Source organism: Pleurodeles waltl, chromosome 5 (genome assembly GCF_031143425.1).
Source record: "Pleurodeles waltl isolate 20211129_DDA chromosome 5, aPleWal1.hap1.20221129, whole genome shotgun sequence".
In the NCBI taxonomy this organism is placed as follows: domain Eukaryota; kingdom Metazoa; phylum Chordata; class Amphibia; order Caudata; family Salamandridae; genus Pleurodeles; species Pleurodeles waltl.
In genome coordinates, this window is record NC_090444.1 from 1,049,552,475 (window position 1) to 1,049,575,677 (window position 23,203).

General features: G+C 45.5%; 1 protein-coding gene across 7 annotated transcripts in view; it reads right to left on the reverse strand.

Annotated features, from left to right (window-relative positions):
• UTRN (utrophin) overlaps positions 1–23,203 on the reverse strand; it is a 1,374,288-nt gene that overhangs the window by 184,534 nt on the left and 1,166,551 nt on the right. For all 7 annotated transcript variants that reach the window (XM_069235249.1, XM_069235248.1, XM_069235247.1 and 4 more), the window contains 2 exons: positions 13,696–13,853; positions 12,834–13,000 (listed from right to left, as the gene is read on the reverse strand). In XM_069235249.1, the coding sequence (XP_069091350.1) occupies positions 12,834–13,000; positions 13,696–13,853 (325 nt within the window). The remainder of the gene's footprint in view (positions 1–12,833; positions 13,001–13,695; positions 13,854–23,203) is intronic.

The following is a 23,203-nucleotide window of genomic DNA, read 5'->3' on the forward strand; positions in this document are numbered from 1 at the left end:
AATTGTTTTATTAGCAGGGTATATAAACACTGATAACCACAGTTGTAATTTAGAGAGTGACATAAATAACTCACAATTATGACAAAATCATGGCCTGTTTTTCTATTGTTTGAATGACCATAAAGATACTTGCTTTAAGACTGTGGAGTCTGAGACCGGGTGTTTGCCGGTGCTAGGCACGGCACTTAATTCCTAACACCAGCACTTATTTAAAATAGTCCCCACATGGCTGCGCACCTTAGTTTACCATTTAAATATGCATTTAAAACACTCTAGTGCATCCAGACCATTCTTACAGCTTTGAGTGCCCTGGAATTGTCCAAAGTGTCACACTTGTAGACAGCATTCGTATTGGCATTTGGCAGCAAAGGCAGAGTGATGCAAGCTGCATTGACTTCTTGAGCAATGATGTGAACCCTGCGATACCAAAGGACTGATTCACAAAAGCATTTATAAGTATTGGAACTAGTACTGCAGGAGTATGTTGAATGTACTTTTATATGCTTTTGTAAATCTGCCGCAAAACATCCAATTGTCCACAGTAAAAGTGCCAATAGGGCACAGTCCTTTCTATGTATAATAACTGTATAAGAGAATATAGGAATAGTTCCATTTTAGATGTTATGCGGCCAATTCACAAACGTGTCTAAGAGTATATAAAAGAGTACTACAGCAGAACTACTTTCCGTACATCAAAATGCCTTTGTGAATCGACCCGAATGCGCCATAATTGTACTAATATTCTGGGTTGACGTGGCCATATATTTATCTCTGTTCTCTGGACTCAAGCACTGGCTTTCACAACATTTGCAAAAGGTTTTTTACTGTGTTGGGAGCTGCGTGTGGTTTTAGTGCAAGTGAAATTATGTTAGGCTGAATAATTTATCAGACCCAATCCTTCACTCTTCACAAATTTTCCCAGAATGTCCAGCCAGTTACAAGCAACTGACTCATCCGCTGCTTGGGTATTCACTCTACACTGGTTGTACAATACAGAAAACAGAACAAGGGTCGTTTTCCGTCAATGAGTTCAAAGTGACAGTATACAAATTGAGAGTGAAAACTCAAATTATCTGTGACATCGCTCGGATTATGTGTCCTCATTATAAGTGAAAAATAAATCTCTGGTTTTCTGCCCGAATTGGGATTACGTTTTGCACTAAAGAGCAGCACTTCTGGGTTCTTTCTGCATGCAGAATTCTCCAGGAGTGAGGGGAAACATGCAAGAAAAGGTGTACAAACATCTACTTCTGGAGTTATTTTCCATTCCACAGATCAAAACTCGAAATAGTGCAGTCATATATGCCAAGCAATTACCTTGTCATGCGGAATAGATAATTTCGGATGCAGTGGTTCTTCAACCATTTTGCCACGACATTTGTGATATGGGCCACACACATAAAACATTTCTGGTAGATAAATACCTATGTATAATACTATGTTATATTTTGTGTCCTGAGTCCCATCCCCGAGTAATCTTCACAAACAGGCACACTAAGGATTTAGAAGAGGTGTGGTGGGGGCAGCTGCCTGTTAAAACACAGAGCTGCACATATTTAACGAGTACTGCAGTTGACAATATTTTTGATCTCACTGATGTCATAACAGTCACCCGGTGTAAGAACTGTCAAATTTAGTAAAATTATCTTTGTACAAAAGTCAGATACAGCAAGATGTGGCTGCAGGCATGTTACTTACCTTTGGTAACACTTTATATGATAGAGACTATATCTAGCTGCAGATTCTTTACCTTTGAATTTCTCAGGTGTCAGACTAGATCTGGAAGATTTTCGTGAGCAATATCCCTGCGTACTGTCAGGTGGCGCTTATCGGCTCTGCGTGCGTCATCAGCCGCACCAGAAGTGACGTTGCAGTACCTATATAGGAGTCACCCAGGCACGCTGACGTCAGTTACTTTTCACAACTTTCCACACCAGAACCACAGAGCCATGAAGTGCACTGACCCCTGGTGTGAACTATGGCCCTGAAAGTGTCAGTCCTATATCTAGAAATCTGTTCGCAGAGTGGGGAGGATGGATGGGTTGGTAAGCAGTCTGCAGCTATAGTCTCTACCAGATAATGCATTACCAAAGGTAAGTACCTTGTTCAGCTGATAGAGACTTCTAGCCGCAGATTCCTTTTCTTTGAATAGATACCCAAGCAATACCTCCATAGAGTGGGTCTGCGGACCAATTTCAAACAAGGAAGTCCTGCAGGTCCGAACAGGCAAATTGCTCATCTCTACAGGTCTCAGTGTGCATGCAGTAGTGTTCGGTAAACGTGTGCAAAGATGCCCACGTTCCTGCCTGGCAGTTGTCCAGGACCAGAACTTTGTTTGCTAACTCAGTGGTCGCAGCTTTAGCTCTGGTGGAGTGAGCTCACAAGCCTTCAGGAGGTTGCTTCTTGGCCAATGTGCAGCAGACTTTAATGAAGAGAACAATCCATCTAGAGATGGTCTGCGTCTGCTCAACCTTTCTTCATACCAACATACCCAACGAAGAGTTGGTCGTCCACCAGGAAAACTTTTGTGCGGTCAAGGTAGAACAACGCTATTTTGTGGGTACAGAAGGTGGAGTTGCTCCACTTCTTTATAGGGATGTGGAGGAGCAAAAAAGGTAGGCAATGTGATATATTGAGTGATGTTTTTAATATGAATTATCTGCTTTTATGATTGTTTTAGTCAATCGAATAAAGTATTTTTGATGATGATGATGACTGGCCTATATGAAATGGGATGACAACTTGTGGTAGAAAGGAGGCCCTTGTGTGAAAGACCACTTTGTCATGGGTAGACAGAGAGGTAATGCAGCTTAAATGATAAGGTCTGCAGCTCAGGCAATGTGTGTGCAGATGTAATTGCCACAAGGAAGACTGTTTTGAGTGTCAGAAGCATGAGGGGATAATTGTGGAGAGGCTCGAAGGGAGCACACAATAAGAATTTTAAGACCAGACTGAGATCCCACTGAGGCATTGTAAATGGTAAAGGAGAGAAGCGATGAACATTACCCTTGAGGAACCTATGTTCAATAGGGGACTTGAACATGGAGGGTTGGTCAGGCAGCCGCAAGAAGGCAGAAACAGAAGATAGACTGTTCTTAAAAGTGCCCAGAGCAGAACCCTGCTGGGCAAAAAAAAGAATAAAGAGTAAGACTTGAGAAAGGGGGACAGAAAGAGGATCAACATGTTTCTCTGCACTCCACAAATTTCTTTCAATGGCAGGCATATACCATCTTAGTGGAGGGATGCCTGGCTGCCTGAATAACTTGACAGACTTCAGGAGGAACGTTGAAAGCTGTAAACTGCCGCCACTCAATCTCCATGCAAGAAGGTGGAGATTGGACAGGTTGAGGTGAAGATTCTAGCCCTGCTACTGCAACAGAAGATCCACCCGAAGGGGCAGCCTGATAGGAGGACTGAGGGCCATGCTTAATAGCTCAGGATACCAGACTCTCCGTGCCGAGTCCAGAGGCACAAGAATGACTTGGGTCTGATAGTTCCTGATCTGCTTGAGAACTCTGGGCAGAATTGGTATGAGAAGGAAGGGGTACAGGAGACCTGAGCTCCACTCGAGTCAAAAAGCATCTCTCAGCAACAGCTGTCTTGGAAACTCCAGCGTGCAAAACTGCTGACAATGCACGTTTTCGGCAGAGGCGAACAGATCTAATCAAGGCTCTACCCACTGCTGAAAGAGACCCTGCAAATGCTCTGGTTGGAGATGCCATTTGTGATCTGCTAGGCATTGACAGCTGAGCTTGTCTGTCCTGGCGTTCTGAGAGCTTGTCAGGTGTTAAGCAACCAGGGATACGTCTTGTTGTTTCACCCAAGTCCAGAGATGCAGGACTTCTTGACAAAGGGCCTACAACCCCACCAAACATTTTTGTTGTAATACCACATGGCGGTGGTGTTGACCATGAACACCTGAACTAGCCTTTCCTTGATGGATGGTAGAAAGGCTTTTATTGCCAGTCGGTTCGCTTGAAGCTCCAGCAAGTTGATATGGAGTTCCGCTTCTGCCAGAGACCAGACTCCTCTGATCTCCACCTCTCTCAGACGGCCGTCCCATCCCCGGAGTGACCATCTGTCACGAATGTGAGATCAGGTTGGGGAAGGGATAGGGGTTGTGGCTCTGACCCAGTGGCGCTTTGTTAGCCACCACTGCAGGTCTTTCGCAGTTCAGCGAGATTCCTCTGATGCTGTGCCCACTAGAACTTCACGTCCCACTGCAGCGCCTGCACATGCCAATGGGCATGTGTCACTAGCAGGATGCAGGAGGCCATGAGGCCCAGCAGCCTCAGAGTCCTTCTCACAGAAGTCCAGGATAGAGGCTAGAACATCAGTATCATAGCCTGAATATCCTGGAATCTCCGTTTGGGAGGATATGCCTGAAACTGCACCATGTCCAGAACAGTTCTGATAAAGGGGAGCATCTGAGAGGGAGTCAAGTGTGACTTTGGCATGTTGATAGGGAACCTAAGTGAATGCAGCAGGTCCACCTTAGTATGGAGGTGGAGACAACAGCCTGGGAAGAGCTTGCTGTCAACAGCCAGTCGTCGAGTTAGGCGAAGACTGGCACCTGTGAACCCCACAGATGAGCTGCGACCACTGCCATCACCTTGGTGAATGCCAGAGGGGCGCTTGTCAGGCCAGAGGGAAGTACAATTAAAGGAAAGTGCTTGTGGCCTACCACACACCACAGGTAACATCTGTAGGCAGGCAAAATGGGAATGTGGAAATATGCATCCTGCAAGTCCAATGCTACCATCCAGTCTCCTAGGTCCAGCCCAGACAAGACCTGAGCCAACGTAAGCATTTTGAATTTCTCCTTCTTGAGGAAGAGGTTGAGGGTTTAAAGATCTAAAATAAGATGAAGGCCCTTGTCCTCCTTGGGAACCAGAAAGTAGCGGGAATAGTAACCACAGCCTACGTCTGGCACAGGAACCCTCTCTTTGGCTTCCTTGGCCAAGAGAGCTGCGACTTCCTCACGGAGAAGGAACAGGTGGTCCTCTGTCTACCAATTGTGAGAATGGCATGAGGAGGGGTAGCCTCGAAGGGGAGGGAGTAGCCGTTCGGACAAGCTGCAACACCCACCTGTTCAATGTTATGGACTCCTAGTGGGACAGGTTATGGTGACTGCTGCTGCAAACTAGGTACCTATGATGGTAAAGGGGCAGATTAGGAAGGCTTGGAGGCTGCTGCTGCTGGGACGTGTGGTGTCCTGACCATACTCCTGGCTACCTGACCCACGAGACCTGTGGGTACTGTGCCCTCAGCCATGCCGAAGCTGAAAAGAATGCGTGGCTCAGTGGCTGCGAGGAAAGTGGCACGGCTGGAAGACCCTCCCATAGTCATGAAAGGAGTGAAAGGCAGATTGGAGATGACAAAGGGTGGCCGAGAGGCCCAAAGACTTGGCCGCACCCAGAAAGTCCTTGAAGCACTCCAGCGCCCAATCTGCCTCGTCTCCAAAGAGACAGATGCCATTGAAGGGCATGTCCATGAGGGAAGCTTGGACATTACCGGAAGCTTGGACATCCCCAGATGGGTGTCTGCAACCAGGGGTGATGTCCTGTGAGTCAGTCTTGCTGAGTCCACATTCAATTGTGAACTTTGCTGCATCTCTCCCATCTGCAACAGCCTGAGAGAGTACAGCCCGGGCCTCCTCCAAGACGTGTGGCAGCACTTGTGCAACCATGTCCCATAAAGTGTGGAAGTAACAGCTCAAAAAGCATGTGGTATCCACAGATGCAATGCAAGACTGGCAGAAGAAAACAACTTTTTCCCCAAAGAGTCCAGCCTTTTGGATTCCCTTTCCAGGGAGAAGAGGGCTTGGGGGGGTGTTAGACCTGGCAGCTTTTTGGCGTGTCTCCCCTGTCTTTTTGCCTTCTGACCTCCTGGTTTTGGACTCTGTTTTTGCTGGTGTATTGTTTCTGCGCACTTTACCACTGCTAATAAGTGCTAAAGTGCAAGTGCTCCCCATATAAATTGTACTGTGGATTGGTGTATCTATAATTGGCATATTTGATTTACTGGTAAGTCCCTTGTAAAGTGGACTAGAGGTGCCCAGGGCCTGTAAATCAAATGCTACTAGAGGGCCGGCACCACTGGTTGTGCCACCCACATAAGTAGCTCTGTAATCATGTCTCAGACCTGCCACTGCAGTGTCTGTGTGTGCAGTTTTGACTTTAACTTTGACTTGGAAAGTGTACCCACTTGCCACTCCTAAACCTTCCCTTTTCCTACATGTAAGGCACCCCTAAGGTAGGCCCTAGGTAGCCCCAAGGGCAGGGTGCAGTGTATGGTTAAGGTAGGACATATAGTAATGTGTTTTATATGTCCTGACAGTGAAATATTGCTAAATTCTTTTTTCACTGTTGCAAGGCCTGTCCCTTTCATAGGTTATCATGGGGGCTACCTTCAAATCTGATTAAAGTGTAGAGTAGATCCCCTTTGGGAGCGGATGGACATGGGGAGTTTGGGGTCTCTGAGCTCACAATTTAAAAATACATCTTTTAGTAAGGTTGATTTTAAGATTGTGCGTTTGAAAATGCCACTTTTAGAAAGTAGGCATTTTCTTGCTTAATCCATTCTGTGACTCTGCCTGTTTGTGGATTCCCTGTCTGGGTCAGTTTGACAGTTGGGCTGTTCACACTTCTCCTCTAGACAGTGACACAAAGGGGGCTGGGGTGTAGCCTGCATATCTTGATTAGCCATCTGTGCTGGAGGGGAGGAGTGGTCACTCACACCTGAAAGGACTGTGCCTGCCCTCACACAATGCTGTCTCCGACCCCCTGGTGAGTGTCTGGGGCCTGGCCAGGACAAGGAAGGATCTTGCAAACACTTGAGACTTTGCTTTGAAGTTTGCAAACTTCAAAGGTAGAACTGGGTATAAGAAGCAGACCCAAAACCCCAGACTTTTAGAATCTTTCTGGAATCAAGAGGAACCTCTGCCCAGGAGAAGAGCTGGAGGAGTACTGTCCCTTTGCTGTGTTGCTTTGCTGGACTGGCCTGCAGTTGCTGCTTCTACCTGAAAAGAGTGCAAATGGTGAACTTTGCTGTGTGTCCTGCTTGAGAAAGTTCTCCAAGGGCTTGGAGTAGAGCTTGCCTCCTGTTGGACGTCTCAGGGACACCAAAGACTTCAGTTTCCTCGACCTGCAGCACTGGGAACTGTGTGTTTTGTGCTGTTGAAGAGGAGAAACCACTGTGACGCCCCGACGACACCGCTGGCCTGCACCGTGACCTGCCGACGCCGCACGGAGTCGCATTGCCCCGCTTCGCACCGCGACCCTGGTCTCACCAACGCCGTCATCAGACGACTTCACCGAGCTGCTGCTCGCACCGCGACCCTGGTCTCACCAACGCCGTCATCACACCGCAGCCTGGGCATCCCTGACGTTGTCGCCCCTGCTGACACCGGCGCCGCTGCCTGCACCGTGGCCTGTGGACACCGCTCGTGAGGAGCACGAAGCACCGTCCCGTCCCGCACCACAGCCCCGGTCCACCGACGCCAGCACCATCAGCTCCAGTGTCATCACCAGGCATCCTTGCCTGCACCGTGGCTCGTGAGGGTCATGAAGCACTGTTCCGTCCCGCACCACTGGCTTGGGTCTACCGACGACAGTGCTTCCGCAACGACGACGCAGCTGCCTGCACCGTGACCTGTGGACACCGCACATTGCACCGCCCCGCTTCACACTGCAGCCCTGGTCTCACCGACGCCGCTGGACGCCATCACCGAGCCGCTGCCTGCACTGTGACCTGTGGGCACCGCACATTGCAACGTCCCGCTTCGCACCGCAGCCCCGACGCCATCCCCGCCAGCGCACCTGGTTTCATCATCCCGGAGTTCGATCCCCGTTGTGTGTGACTTCAAGGGCCCGACGACTCTGCCACCGACGCGCTCTCCGGAGCTCACCGTGGGGATCACGACGCCCTGCGAATCCAAGGTACTGGTTGTGGGTCTTCCCCACACCGCAGCTGGCCCGCGACGCCGAGACCAGCCTGAACTTTTGGTCTTGTTGTTCACGACGCCGTGATAGCCCCAGGTGGAGTTATCGACTTCAAGGAACTGTATTGTTAAGTACATCTTGCAGCATTCATATATTTTTATTACTGTATGTTGGATTTTTTTATCGTATTTGGTCTTGTTTTATATAGATAAATATTGGCTATTTTTCTAAAACTGGTGTGGTGTCCTTTTGTAGTGTTTTCACTTATTACTGTGTGTTATGTGCCAATGCTTTACACATTGCTTCTGAGATAAGCCTGACTGCTTGTGCCAAGCTACCAAGGGGGTGAGCCGGGGTTATCTGAGTGGGTATCTCCCTTATCCTGACTAGAGTGAGGGTCCCTACTTGGACAGGGTGCAAACCGACTGCCAACTAGAGACCCCATTTCTAACAGGGGGCAATAGGGAATGCACCTTGGGATGTTGCAGCTTTGACCACCAAGCTCTCTGGGGTAGGGTGTTTGGTGCGGAAGTTTGGGTCCCCTAAGGTGGGGCAGTGACTGCGGGTGATTGTCCTATTCACAGAAGCCCGTGTTGGGTTTGGACCAAGTCACCAACAAGACGTCCGTAAGGGTGTCATTGAACAGGAGTAGGGGGTTCTGATGAGAAAACTCTTGGTTGCAACACCTGTGTCAAGATGTTAGTTTGGACTGACACCGAGGGCAACTGATGGTCAAGGACCTCCACTGCCCTCTACTCCACCATCGCACATAATGTTTCCTCCTCTGTAGCCACAGTAGGGGGAAAAGCAGACAAGTATCTGGAGAAGTAACCAGTCCACTGGCTTCACCCAGGTCCTCACACAAGTCCATAGTAGGTTCTTCTGAGTAGGGCTGGTATTGAGCAGGGTCCATCAAGCCCCTCCCCTCCATGTTAGATCACAACGGGGAGGGTGCCAGGAGCATCAATATCAGGACCGGCACCGGGGAAGGTTGAGTTGGCATGACCAGCTCTGGTCAGGATCCAAGAATGGATCCTTGGGGACCCACAGGAGCCGAGGCCGAAACTGCTGGCACTGAACCAGATAGGGCCCCTTGTGACCGTGCGGACCAGAATGTGCATCGAAGGGGCAGGGACACCCAAAAATGAGGTGCATCGCCTCTTAAAACTCCTTCTGTAGGGCGGGGGATGCTCTGGCTCCTAGAAAGTCGGGGAGGCGTGGAGTCAGCCCAGGTGCAGGCTTTGAGGAACCAGGCCTTCAATTTCAACACTCCCTTGTCTCGTCAGCTGACAGAGGAGGCGAGGTTGAAGACCTCTTCTACAAAATGTGCTTCTTCTTGTGCCTCGACTTACCAAATGGTCCCGAGGACTTGGAGTGGGACAAAGACAACTTCGGGCTCTGCGACCTGTCCTGGGACCTTCCCCTTGACCAGGACATTGATTTGCATGGAGTCACCTGATGGGCTGCAATGAGCCTAAGAGACCGCTCCATCAAAGCCTTTGGGTGCATGGCAGGGCAATCAGAGCTCTGCTTCGAGTCATGATAGCGCTCCAGACATCACAGGCAGACATGATGGTGGTCCATCACCAACATTGGCCGGTAAAAGGCTGCACAGGGATTGAATCCTGTCTTCCTAGATGACATGCCTACACACCAGAAGGAAAAACTCAAAACCTAGAGACAAAATGTTGAAAAAAGCTAGTCAAAAAAATGACTGAGGGGTAGCTCTTCTCTGGATCAGCACTGGCTGGCGTGTAAAGAAAAGAACTACTGTGGTGCGCCTAGGTGGTGCCTATATATGGGCCACGACATCACTTATGGAGCCGACACATGTGGAGCTGATCGACACCACCTGGTGGCGTGCAGAGGTACTGCTCATGAAAATCTTCAGATTGCGATAACAATGATGTCACATTGCAGCACTGCCGGAAAAGAAAGAAACTGAGGGGAAAAGGGGACACTAGAAAGGACAAATAACCATCTTTAGTGGCAGCAGGTTCAACACTATGGAGGTGCCCATGAAAACATGTGGAAGTGTCGAAGAGAAGTCTTCTCTACCAGGGACATAAAACACAAAAAGAATAAGGTTTTATTGCTGCTAATGTTCATTTTGTTTAATTTCGCAGACACTATTGGATGGTTGTCTGGAAATATTGAACGTTTCTATGTATTCTTGGAGTATTTGCATAGTGCAAACCTAGCGAAAAGGTAGCAGAGCAATGAACAGTCTCAAAAGCTAGCATTCAATCAGTAAGTGATAGGAGAGGTAGCTAGGTTCTGGGAGCAGAAGTGTAATGTTACTACATTGTGGTGTAGTGTCAGTTAAAGGGGTGTCTCTTCAACTCTTTCTTAAATTGAGGTTGGGTTGGTCCTGATGGATTCGAAAATTGTATTCCAGATCCGGGGTGCATAGATGGAAAAAAGACTGCTGCCTTCATTTTATTTATTTTTTACACTTTTTGGTCTTCAGACTGATGGTATCTTGGTTGCACTACTGCTGAGAGCTAAAAGAGATAGTGAGTTTGCCTGCAAGATAAGCAGGGTGCTGGTCATGATGGCATTGTAAAAGATGTAGCTGTTTTTTTATTCCCCAAAAAAGATGGGTGCGATACAATATTTCACCAGGTCCTAGATGAGATGTATGGCAGTCTATACGATGCAAGTAAGCGGTGGGGAGGCGAGGTAGGGACAGGGAGGCCATGTAGCAGGGCATTATCACCATCCATAAGATATTGTGTTTACTTTCCTGTACTAAAAGATCTCAATTCAATGCCACCTCTGCATCCATGCCATATTAAAACTTCCATATTCTGGTACTGTACGAAACCATTAGAATCAGGAGACACTCAAAGGCAGAGTTTTCTCCTCAAAAACAAATATAAGTTCCAGTTGCAGTAAAGTCAAATGTGGGGACAGAAGTCTTTGGGTCTGATTTAGAAAATGACAGACAAGTTACTCCGTCACAATTGTGACAGATTTCCTGTCTGCCAAAATATAAATCCCATAGCATATAATGGGATTTATATTTCTTCAGACGTGAAATCCATCATAGCTGTGAAGGAGTAACTCATCCACCAAGTTCTAAATCAGGCCCTATGTTTTCATAGTGAAACCTTTGTAATGGTTAATAATATCTCTAAGGACAATTACAAGCATGTGGATAAAAAGTCCCACAGGCATTATACATCACAGACTGAAAAGGTTCTGCAGAAAATAGCTTATCTACTGTTGACACTATTACCCAGAACAATACATGTGAACCACAAATGCACCACAACTGGTGTACATGGAAAGCAACACAAGAGATGGTATTTTGAGAAAAGAAATATGCAGAGCAAAACAAAAGAAATTACCTTAAAAGGAAAATTACTAAACAGTATGTAATGAGTAACTTATTAGCATATTCAGTGGAATGTTGAGAGTGAGTACATAATTAGAAGCCTCTGAATGAAGAGCACAACTACTGTTATATATGGTTTTGCTATGCATTATATACTGTAATACATTACTCTAATCAGAACCGTCAGCAATACCCTTAGGCTGAAATCACTAGCAAGTCTGTGAATTTCAGGGGATTGTGGTACATTCCACCCATTCTTTGCCAACTCCACAATCAGCTTGAGAAGACTAGACCATTCTTCAAAATATCTAATACTGAGAGACAAAACACTCTAGGATAAAAAGCCCTTGCACACACCCTACTTTTGCAGGCTCAAGTGAGCCACTTAAGCTCATTTTTCTCCCTTACACAACCGATAACCAATTTTACACATTAAATCTACTTCGATCCACTTTAAATACCCTGTTATGTTATGTGTGTGCTCGGGAGAGAATCCTGGCACTGGAAGCATGCTCGTTGTGGACCTATTCCAGGGCTGAGAATTAGGTGAAGAGCCAAGTCTTCAGTCTCATGTGAAATTCAAGAACTGAGGAGTTAGAGCTGATGTGCAAGGACGGGTCTTTCCAGGGTTTGGGAGCGAGACAGGAGCAGGTGCAGCTGCTGGATCTGCGTATGCGGGGGATCTTTGTGATTCGGAGTCCGGCGGCTCCAAGGTATCTGGTAGGTTTGTGAGATTTTTGCAGTAGAAGGGACTGAGGTTGTGCAAGGCTTTGCTTGCATTTGTAGGAAATGAGCCTGTTGAGGTTTAATTTGTAATAAATAAAAAGTAAAAATAAGTGCAGAGGCCCTATGTTTTTCTCAGGAGCTTGCTGCTGTTGGGGGCAAATCCCAAGACGTCCTAATCTTGATTTCAGGTCATAATTCTTTTTTCCCAACCTAAACTTTTTTCTTTTTATCTCACTCTTGGAGGTTCTTTGTCATCTATGTTTTCTTATTCCGTTACTGCGTTCTCCTCCTCCTCTTTCACCACTTTCTGACTTTAACTGTCCTGTTAGGGTTCAAAGTCTGATGATGAAAACTCACTCCCAGTCCTCAAATGTGAGTGCTAGCACAAATTAAGCACTGCTTCTCAAACAAATGAGTAACCTCTTTGTACGGACATGCTGATAGTAGCCTTCAGGTGGCATAAGTTACTCCTAATCTTTGTAGGCAATGTTTCTTGAACAACTGGCAAAAGCACTTAATGTTCTGTCAACACTTTCCCTCCCTTTGATATATTCCAGTATAATAACATCCTTAGAGAAAGCATGACAGGGTGGAAACAACTAAAAGGCTTCGCAAAAACTTACAAATATGTTCAGTAAGTAAACAAAAATATGGGAAGGTACACAAAGAAGAACATTTGAGAACACTGAGAGAGTTGCATTAAGTTCATAAGCTCACCTTGAGAATACACTGCCACTAGCAAAGCAACAATGACAAACTGCTTCCCACCCGTGAATGGATTCAGTTTCCCCTCACCCCATATACACTGCTCCAGCTTCTCTTACCGGAAGCCTACGATAGGGCACTCCTTGCAGATGTTGCACTTGGCTTGATGTTTGGCTGTCTCGGCAGCTGCCACACGGTGCAGAACAGGCAACCAGACCATTGACTGTGGTTCCAAATGCATCCACTCTATAAACTGCTTCACATTGATCTCCGGGTGATTGTTTGCCTATTGGAGAAAAATAGTTTTCCATAATTATCTAACTACTTGTAAACAGACACTGCAAATCCTTTTTCTCTAAAACTGAAACCCGCAGACAAGTGCATGGTGGGCAGTACACCTATAAAATTATCACCTTATCAGGGCTACAATGAAAGAGAATTAATACACAATTTGTCTTTTTTTTTTAGTTCTTCCATCGATATACAATTTTGCATCAGATTCCCTCTAACTGAGCACTGCTCTAAAGATGAATGTCCATTGAGAAGGAAACAAAGGCACACGTGTACTGGGGTTACCCACTTATAAAGGCCTTCAATGAACAACAGAAGAGTGCTTCTGATGCTGTGAAATAATTTGGTGATTTGTTGTAGCTCTATTGGCCAAGAAAGTTCCAATGTGCCTGTTGGCAATGTGCACCCGATTCCGTCAGTTCTATAGCTGAAATCAGAACAGGCTGTTTTCCAACAGAATATGCTTCCGTTGCCATCAAGAACACATCTTTCATTCTGAAAGTATGACAGCCTGCAAACACTGATGAAGGAGCAATTGCAGATTACTGAGCAACATCAAGCAATTAGGTCAAGCTTAAGAACGAAAAAACCAAAGCCATCAGCACTTTGGCCGAGAAGCACGTAACTGCAGATGGTGCGCACAAATCTTTGGAGGCGCGATCAGAAACAAGGCAGAAGCGACATACGTACGTGCTGGAAGCAGCTGCGAACACTGGGCTCGATATTACTGCCACCAAACGCCGCTACTTCTCCCAGTTGTCGAGGGACCTGGATGGCGTCATGAAGTAGTAGGCCAAGCTGCCTCTGGTCGCACGTTTCGCCTGATCCTGCGACTTCCCTGAAGAGATCTATAACGGGGAATAGAAAGAGATGCGTATAGCAAAGCCATTTTGTACTGTAAAGTGATCAGCAAAGCACTGCTACACAGGCGCTGCCCGTCCTTTAGGGCGGAGGGGCTACCCCCCTCCCACCTTTTGCCCCTCATGAAGAGTGTCTGTCAGGCTGAACAAAGGTCAGCCTGACAGACAGTTTTTCATGTTCAGGTCAGGCAGCCAGGAGTAGACATGCGCGATTTGCGCAGACTCCTCGCTGCCTGAGCTGAACTTTGCTGGGCTGAGGAGGTCACAGCTTCTATGGGTGTGACCTCCTCAGCTCCAGCAAAAGTGCCTTGAGTGCCTTGAGGCTCCTTGAGGTGCCTTGAGGGTTTAAGCCCTGAAGCGCCCAGGGCGACTGTCAATCAGTGACACTTTGTCACAGAGTGGGGTGGGTCAAAAGTCTCACTGACCCCATCCCACTCTGTGACGAGGCTGGGACTGCTGCCTTCCCTCATTGGCTGACCCTAGGCAGTAGAACCAACACTCCTGGGACCTCCGAGGCTGAAGGTAAGTGTGTGTGTGTGTGTGATGTTTTAAAATTAATGTTTGGTGCGTGCATGTTTGAATGTTATGAGTGTTGTTAATGGATGTGCGTGTGAAAGAATGAGTGTGTGTGATCTTTTAAAATGAATGTTTGGTGCGTGCATGCATGTTTGAATGTTATGAGTGTTGTTAATGGATGTGTGTGGGTGTGTGTGTGTGCTTCCCGCCTGCCCCCCTCCCTCCTAAAGCTGCCGCCCGCCACTGCTGCTACATTGGATTGTTTAAATACTTGTACAGGTTCAATTGTTTGTTTGGAAATGTTACACAATACAAGAGCCCACTCAAATGGTACCCACAAACACACACTTTATCTAGCCATCACTCTTGATCAAAGAGTAACAGCAAATACAATATTGCTCTGTGGGCTATTCTGTGGACTGCTTGGTTGTCAGGGCAACCTTCAGGTCGCCCGGCGAAACCCAAAATTGACAACTATGTGGGTCATTCCTTTGAGATTAATAAAGATTACATCTGAACTGGATAACAGTAACACCTGTTATTCACTCTGCTAAAAACTGCAAGACTGAGGTAGAAGGAGACACGCGTTAGTGTCTTGTTCAATTATTTTTTTTAATAGTATTTCTCGTTCAATTAGTAAACCACTCAAAGTTCTACACAAATTATGCAAGTAATTCAAATACAGAGTGACACAGACAAAATGTGCAAAAAGACCTATTAGGCTGCCCTTAGATTAAAATGCAACCAGACTATAGAGAGAAGTACCAACCTAAAACACATCAATAACAAGTATTCACACTTAGCAGAAAATACTGCTTGCAAGTTGAGGTATAAGTCAGCCATAATGGCTTTGCCAATGCTTGTTGGCGTGTGATTGCCAGTGTGATTATGGCATTTATGAGAGTGAAAACTCAGTAGGTTAAACTGTATATGTACTTGTGAGAGACCATGATAGAGCAGGGGTTCCCAACCAGTGGTCCGTGACGCATTCCAAGGGGGTCTGCAGTCCTGGGCCAGCAGGAAGGCACTCCTCCAGCTGGGGCCTCTGACAGAAACACATACATGTTTTTATATTTATTACTTCCTTCGTGCAGCAGTTTTAAAAGCACTGCAAAGTTGCTTGAACATGCAGCATCTTTCGGGCAAAAATAAAATTGTCAGGATAACTCTGGTGATTATTGTACCTGCTGGAGAAAGATGGGAGTTTTGTCTAGTGGCAGTTTTGACTCATCTAAGGTAGCAAAGATGGTTCATATGCATGCTGCAAAGATCGTGTATCATGCAAGGAACTGTGTTTTATGTGCATAGCACAGTGGGTTACTGCTTTTGCCACAGAGATTCTTTTGTTACTGTGCAGTTCATATGTTAAAATCGTATCTAGTACAGTGAGCTATGAACTGTCATCAAAGAGCTGCATTGCACAAATGAGAAAGTTATGATTTTTTCCCCACTCTTTCATTTACCTTAAGTTGCTAAATAAGGTTTACTTGCGTAAAGATTATATTCTTATTATTAAAGTCAACGCTAGCCACCGTGTTATGTTCTGAATCCTGAGTTTGTGCTTCTGCAGACCAAATACTCTTAGAAAACGCCTACCAGTGTGCGTGACATGTGAATCCTACATTATATATTTGCTATGACACCCTATACTGGTAAGATAGATGCTATAAAACAAAATACATGTGACGGAGGGACTATGGAGAGATGAGAGGCCCTTATAGTTTTACTTCTTTTTCTCACCTCATAATTATGTGAAAAAGTTTTCTCAAGTCTTATGTACCTAAAAAATAAAAACAGAAAGCGCTTGGGAAATGAAGAATATGACCTGAGGATTCAGTTTTCCTAAATAAAACCAAACATTGAAAAGTTAGTCGCCGAGGTACAGCGCCAATCTTCCCTTTAAAATGTTTCGATGTTTGCGCAGCCTTTCAATATAAAATAATTATATCTTTACTAATTTGAGTATTTGTTTGGCGTGTTCTTGTTTGTGTATTTTTTGCAAATTACTGTTTTAATGTTTAAAAATGAAATCGTATAAATTGCTTGGAGGTTCCCAGCTTCTAGTAATGATTTAGTGGGGGTCCTCAGGAGTCAAAAGGTTGGGAACCACTGTGATAGAGAAAGGCTGTGTGCTTCACAGTTTAGTTGAATTTTACGCTTCTCGTGTGTGTCATTTTGAGCATGTTAGTGTCTGGAAAGCTGCTGCACATTCTGCAGCGAGAATCTAGTTACGTGTCTAAGTCTAGCTGTCCAGTCCATGAAGGAGACTGCTGTCACTGCTGTGTAGCAGGAGTGGGCTAAAGCTAACAGCTTTACCAAGAATTGACAAACACCCAACCCCCCCAGACACAATCCCCACCCACCCCATTCACGAGAGGTCTCAAAGGGTCAAGAGCAGATCATGCAGGGACATTGCAAGATTGGGATAGAGATGACATGGTGGAGGAGGTGGTTTGAGGGAGAGAAGGAACAGAGGAAAGAAACTGGCTTATGGAGAGGGCAGCCGCTTGACTGAGGAAGACCAGCGCACCGTCTAAAGAATAAGCAGGGATAGCAAAGACAATGGGCCTATTTGTAGAGAGAGTGGTAGCAGACAGGATATATAACAAGCAAGGTACTATGGTGGGAAAACATTTTCACCTCCCTGCTCTGAATTCCCAAAAGATGGGACAAAAACAGTGCAGTTGCTGAGGGAAGAAGACGCAGCCAGATCCCACCCAGTCCTGTGCTTACTGTGGGCCCTTGTGAGCTATATATTTACAACTAGACCAGCAGAGCCTGTGAAGCAGTGACAGAACTGCACCTGCGCTCTGCAAGAAGTGTGGCAAGTCGTGTCAGGAGGGTAAGCAGGGTTGTGGTGGCGGAATCCTGTTTTTATGCTTATGGACTCGCCAGCACGCTGGCAGGAAGGTTTAGCATGCCAGATACTGGGGATTAAGTATGCTCTATGCAGATCCCAGTGGGAAGTAGGCCTCTGATGTGGAGACAGCTCTGCTAGACTATCTTGTGTACGTTAAGGCCAAGCAGGTGACCAGGGTGCACTACTAGTTTGATCTATGGGCCACTGGACATTCCTTGAGCAGTTAATCAGAGGGGCTTTTAGAGCAGGTGACAAAAGTGTGATAGTGTTCACAGTGGTGATGGTAAACGTGGTGAAGGCAATAATGGTGGTGGGTGGTTAAAGTGGTATTGATGGTGGTGACAGTGGTAGAAGTGGAGATGATAGAGGTAGTGATTATAACAATGACGGCAGTCCGCAGAGGAAGTAGTGCTGGTGTTTGTGATGATGGTGGTAGCTATGGAGAGGGTGGAGAGTATGTGGTAGCACTGTAATGGTGGAGTTATTAGCTGCATCAGTGACGCTGCTGTTATTGTTTTAGGTACTTGGACATAAAGTGTACCATTTTTTTGTTCGATATTTACAATTTTACACTATTTGCAATGCAAGCCACCAAATTCAATAAGGTCTGGCACGTGGGTCCATGGGGGAGGACTCCCATGGACTCTGACTGACACTACTATGACATTAACAAAGGTGGTGGCTTCAGCTTAGACGTTGCCTCTTAAAACGCACTCCACCTATGGCCACCACACCAATTCATGGTTTAGTGTTATCCCCACACACTCACCCACATCAACCTCGCAGTATTGCTCAAAATACACTATTTTGCCCATCTCCATTGAGGCCAAATTGGCACAAGAAGTTAGCAGCAACTGATTCTGGAAATGTTCTATTCACCACAAGACCACTCAAGTGTCCTCCAGCATTACATAAAAAGTGAATGGGGTAGAAAAGCTCTGTTTCAAGCAGGGGCAGCAGACCACACCACAGTTCAAAGTCAATATGGCTAGAAGAGGTCTTGGGAGAGGAATAGATCTGAAACTGTTCATAATAAAAATGTATGGCTTTTAAATTGCATTTTGAAATTACTTCTCCCAGAAAGTCTTGAAAACAACACTTTCATTAGAATATACAGCAGCACAGAAATACAATGAACAAGAAAAAATGCAGACTGCTTTCAGACCCGCTCCTAAGCCATGGCTGAAATATGAAAGATTGAATCTTGACAGAATTGGCATTTTAGACTCATGATTGGAAGCAATTCTGTGACATGAAAGTCAAGTTTGACCTACTAAAAAAAGAATCTGAAGCAGGATGTGCGCGAGAGAGGAGCTTCAAATCCCTGAGAAGCAGTCGGAGGCGCAAGCCAGAGGTATCACTCATTTTAATGAGGTGAGTTTAAAGCTCTGATCTTGGCTACCTAAAAAGATATAAATCTTTTCACAGGCTAGTGTGAAATGTCTGCAGCAACAGTGCCCGGTCCTTTCTCTAAAAAACCGTATCCCTTATGCAGCAAAGGCAGTTAATTGGTGCGCCAAACTCTTATTGATGGTGTCTCATATAGTGCTCTTTAGAAGTTCTCTGTAACTTTATGTCGACCCTTAATTCTTTGACTTAAGGTTTAATTCATAGACCTGTGGTCCCTAGATAATTTATGTTTTTAAAAATACACAAATGAAAATCTTCAGTGGGTTTGCCTAGCATCGTAAAACATTCGTTACAGACATAAGTATTTGTTTATTAAAGAATATACAGTAGTGATGAGAGGCATGTATTTATAGACTTCCTACCAAATGGACCAGGATTGCGCTTAATCTTATCTTAGTAATATTGTTCAATTGTGATGTTTCACTGCAAGAATAAGAAACATGGAAAAATGAAAAACAAAAGCTGATACATTCATGGTTTGAAAGCTTGAAAAGATATATGCTACAGTGCATAGCCAGGGAACATAAATGCTACAGAAGGAAGGCACTCAGATCCTTATACCCTGATGCTCACAAATTAATTTGATTTCAGAAAGAAAGCACATAAGGCTGTTTTGTGTTATCTCCCCTCTGTGGCATTATATGATAGTTTATTTTTGAATTGTTGCAATGCTGACTAGTGACGCAACCATTAACTACAGACCTGAACGTGACTTTTAAGATATTGTGTCACTTAACCTTTACATTAATATGTAAGCAATGAGCAAAATTCAAAACCTCTGCACGGGATATGCAACTTCCGCCCCCCCCCTCCAATCTTCCCTCTAACCCACCCCAACCTTTACTATATGAAAGGGAGAGTGTCATTAATTGCGAGAAGGTATCTGAAATGTGTCTTTTATCTTATATGTACAGTCTGCATAGGTTGTTCTCATTTAAGACAAAACAAGATTCAACACAACAGTCCACAGAAACACTCATTAAAGTCACAGGCGTGGCATGAACTCCATAATGAAATCTCCAACAGAACATTCCAGTCACTGACACCATTTCAATGTAACCCACAGACCGTTCAAATGGAAAATAGCTAAATCAGCAACTGCTATCATATCACTCAATGCTTCCAAATGGATGCATTTCATCATTTTCATCCTCAATCACATCAATCCTCCCTAACTCCCTCAAATTTACATCCACAAATAACATCAATATCACTTCTCTCACACATCTTCCCCGACTCCCTCAAAAACAGTCAGATTCACCAGCCTCTGAAGAACAACCCAGATCAGTGATTCTCAAACTGTGGGTTTCAACCGACTGGTGGGTCAGAAGCTGGATTCTGGTGGTCCGCAAAAGAGCAAGAAATAAAGATGCTTTTACATTCTGTGTTTATGATGTCATATTTCCAGTGCTTCAAAGACAGAGGTCAAACACCAGGCTATGTCATCTGACAAATTGCTGCTTATTCATTTAAACTGGGGATTGTAGTTTACTTTTCTTTCTCTAACTGCAAAGTGAGAGAAGTTTTTTAAGTGACCTAAGTGACACTCGTGCTGGGGTACAAGAAGTGTGAAAGGAAAGGCTGTAGGATAAAAAAAAAATTGTGACACAACAAAATGTAAATACCTGTAAGTGAACTGTACGCACATTTCAGAATATACCAGCATTTAGGATAGCAAAAATGAAGTACATTTTATTTAATTTAAAAGTGTAATGGAAACAAAGATTTCAATATGATCAACACAAATCAAGACACTTTTACTTGGTGATGGGCAAGCGGTAAATATTCACTTAAACATGATTTCCATACCTTATCATTTGTGAGCTATATAGTTCTATTGCGCCCCTGCAAAGCACAGTTTTGTCTTCAATAATTTGACTGTTAATGTTTCATTTATATTTTTAATACGTAATAGAAGTTATGAGTGCTGTAATATCTGGGATAGTTAGCACTGCATCGGGACGGTGTAAGTTATAGTTACCTTAGAGCTTGAGTTATAGTTACTTGAAATAACTAACTATAACTGATGAATTTCTATGGCTTTATAACTACCTACTGGTGACTGCCAGTAGGCGATATATATAACACCTACTGGCAGTCGCCACTAGATAGTTATATATAGAAAAGGTGCTTTTTGACTTGCGTTTATCTTTGGTGCCGGTTGATGAAACTTCACAAACCTTTCCAAAAAAATCTGACACTCACTTCAGCTGCTGTCAGAAACGTTTCAAGGTGAACCGTCAAGTGGGGGCTTAGAAGAAGGTGGGTTCCAAAACGTGTTTTCCCGTACATTTTTCTATAGGGATTTTGAACATGAGTACAGCCCAAACTGCTGGATGGAATTACACTAAATTTGGATGTAAGGTTGCTCTTGGTCTAGAAAAAACTCTTTAATTCTCTTCAGTAGTTTGGGAGATATTAAAGAAAAAACGAATTTGTATATATAGGTACACAAACATTCCACAAACCCTCCCCATCTCATGCTTAGCCCTGATTGGTTGCCAACACTTCAACCAAAAAGTGTTGGCAGGCATCTTCAGCAGAGTCCCGGAAAATCATCCAAAAAAAAAAAGGAAAGAGGGTAGGGACACCATGACCCCTTAACAGAGAGGGACACCACCAGGGCAAAAAAGCATTACAAAAAAAAAAGAAAGAGTGCCGCAAATCGGTGAAAGTTCCCAAAAAAAAAAAAGACAAAAACAAAACAAACAAGTTCAGGCTCCTGTGCTTGCTTGGAAAAGAGGCCCCAGATGGGCCAGGTCTTGGGGGCATTTCTTTTTTTTTTTTTTTAAAGGAAGGGGTTGCCCCTCTTCTAAGGTTCATTGAGCCCCAGGAACTACCACCTCCCTGGGGCTTTGATTTTAATAATGGAGGGGAGCAGTGCGGACCCCTCATCTGGGCTTTTAAGAGGCCCCGGGGACCATCATCTCCCTGGGGCTTTGTTTCAAATCAGGGAGGACGGCTGTGTGGCCTCCCTCATGGGCCATATATGGCCCAAGCAACCACCACTTCCCTGGGGCTGGCTCGTGCTCAGAGAAGGAGAGAGCCTGCGCCCCCTCCTGGAGCCAATTATAGCCCTGGGACTGCCACTCCCAGGGCTGACTTCTGCTATGTCCTGGGGTGTCCACTTCGGGACATAGCCGTTTGCTCTGACTTGGCAGGAGCTTTGACATCTCCTGCCAAGTCAGAGGAAACACAAACTCCGCTCACAGGAAGCGAGAGATGTCAAACCATGCTCACTTGCTGGGAGCGGAGTGTTTTTCTGTTTCCGTGCTCACAGAGATGCAGGCAGGGAAACAAACAAAACGATTGCTCTCAAACATGGGGAGCTGTATGTTTAGCACATCCCTCTGGGTGAGAGTAATGTTGGCTACCGCAGGAGGCAGGAGCTGGCTGGGCCCACGGAGCATTCAGACTCCCCCACATTCTCCAACACTGCTAACCGGGTACCCTGGGGGACACCCAGGAAACATTGGCGGGTAAGTGAGTGGGGTCCCCCAGGCCAAAATCAGCCTGGGGAAAGGACCATCATTAGTTTATAGCCGTGCAAGGGATATGGGGCCTCCGGGGAGGGGAGATGTGCAGCCCCCTCCCCTACTAAATGAAGGCTGAGCCCCAGGGGATGGGTTCCTGGGACAGAGATCTGCCCAGGAATGGGGGCTGCATGGTCCCCATCCTCTATAACAATCTGAAATCCTTCCTGGAGGTGAATGCATTATTGATCTACTGGAGCGAAATCTGTATGTGACTGTGAGGAGTGGGTTCTTTCTTGTCCTCTCCTGGTGAAAGGAGAGTGCATGGTTTTCCCTTTAAATTGCTACGAGTATACAAATGTGAAAACCACTGGAAGGCTGCAACCGCTTGGTCTGCACCACCCATCTTGGTAGTATGCAAACGTCTGCCTGCATTTTGCATTTTCCGACGATTTTGGTGGCGCGCTCTTGATGTCGAGGAATATGAGGTCATCTCCACAAAACAAAGAAGCACTTACTTCATATTGTTAAAAGAAAGGACCCTGGTTTTGTGGAGATTTATGTCTTTGTAGTCTTGCTGGCGCCTCTATAGGAGGATTCATGTTGTCAAATAATTCTAGCGAAAGATGCACCAGGAACAATCAGGTTGCCAAAATACACACACGGTCACTGGTGACATTTGCTTGTGCTCCACTACACAGCTGTATTGTAGAAGACATATTGGATATTTACCCAAGGAGGCATAAAGAACTCCACTTGGGTAGATTAGTGCACAGGGTATGCTAATAAGTGCGCCGGGTATGCCGAGATGTGGGTCCCGGGCTCAATGTGCCTATGGACTCAAGCTAGCCTGGATGATGAAGGGCGATACCCTGAAACCGGTCTCAGGATGCTTGTTTCCAGTCCAGGGAGGATCTAGCCTGGCAGTTTGGGCTGGACTGTTTCCATGGGGAACAGGGTCAAGACTGATTTGCATATGGCTGGGTCCAAACTGGGGTGGCATGGTGAGCAAAAGAATTTATGGATTAATCCCAGATCTGTGACTGGGGGTGAATGTTTGATTGGTTCCGCATTCCAAC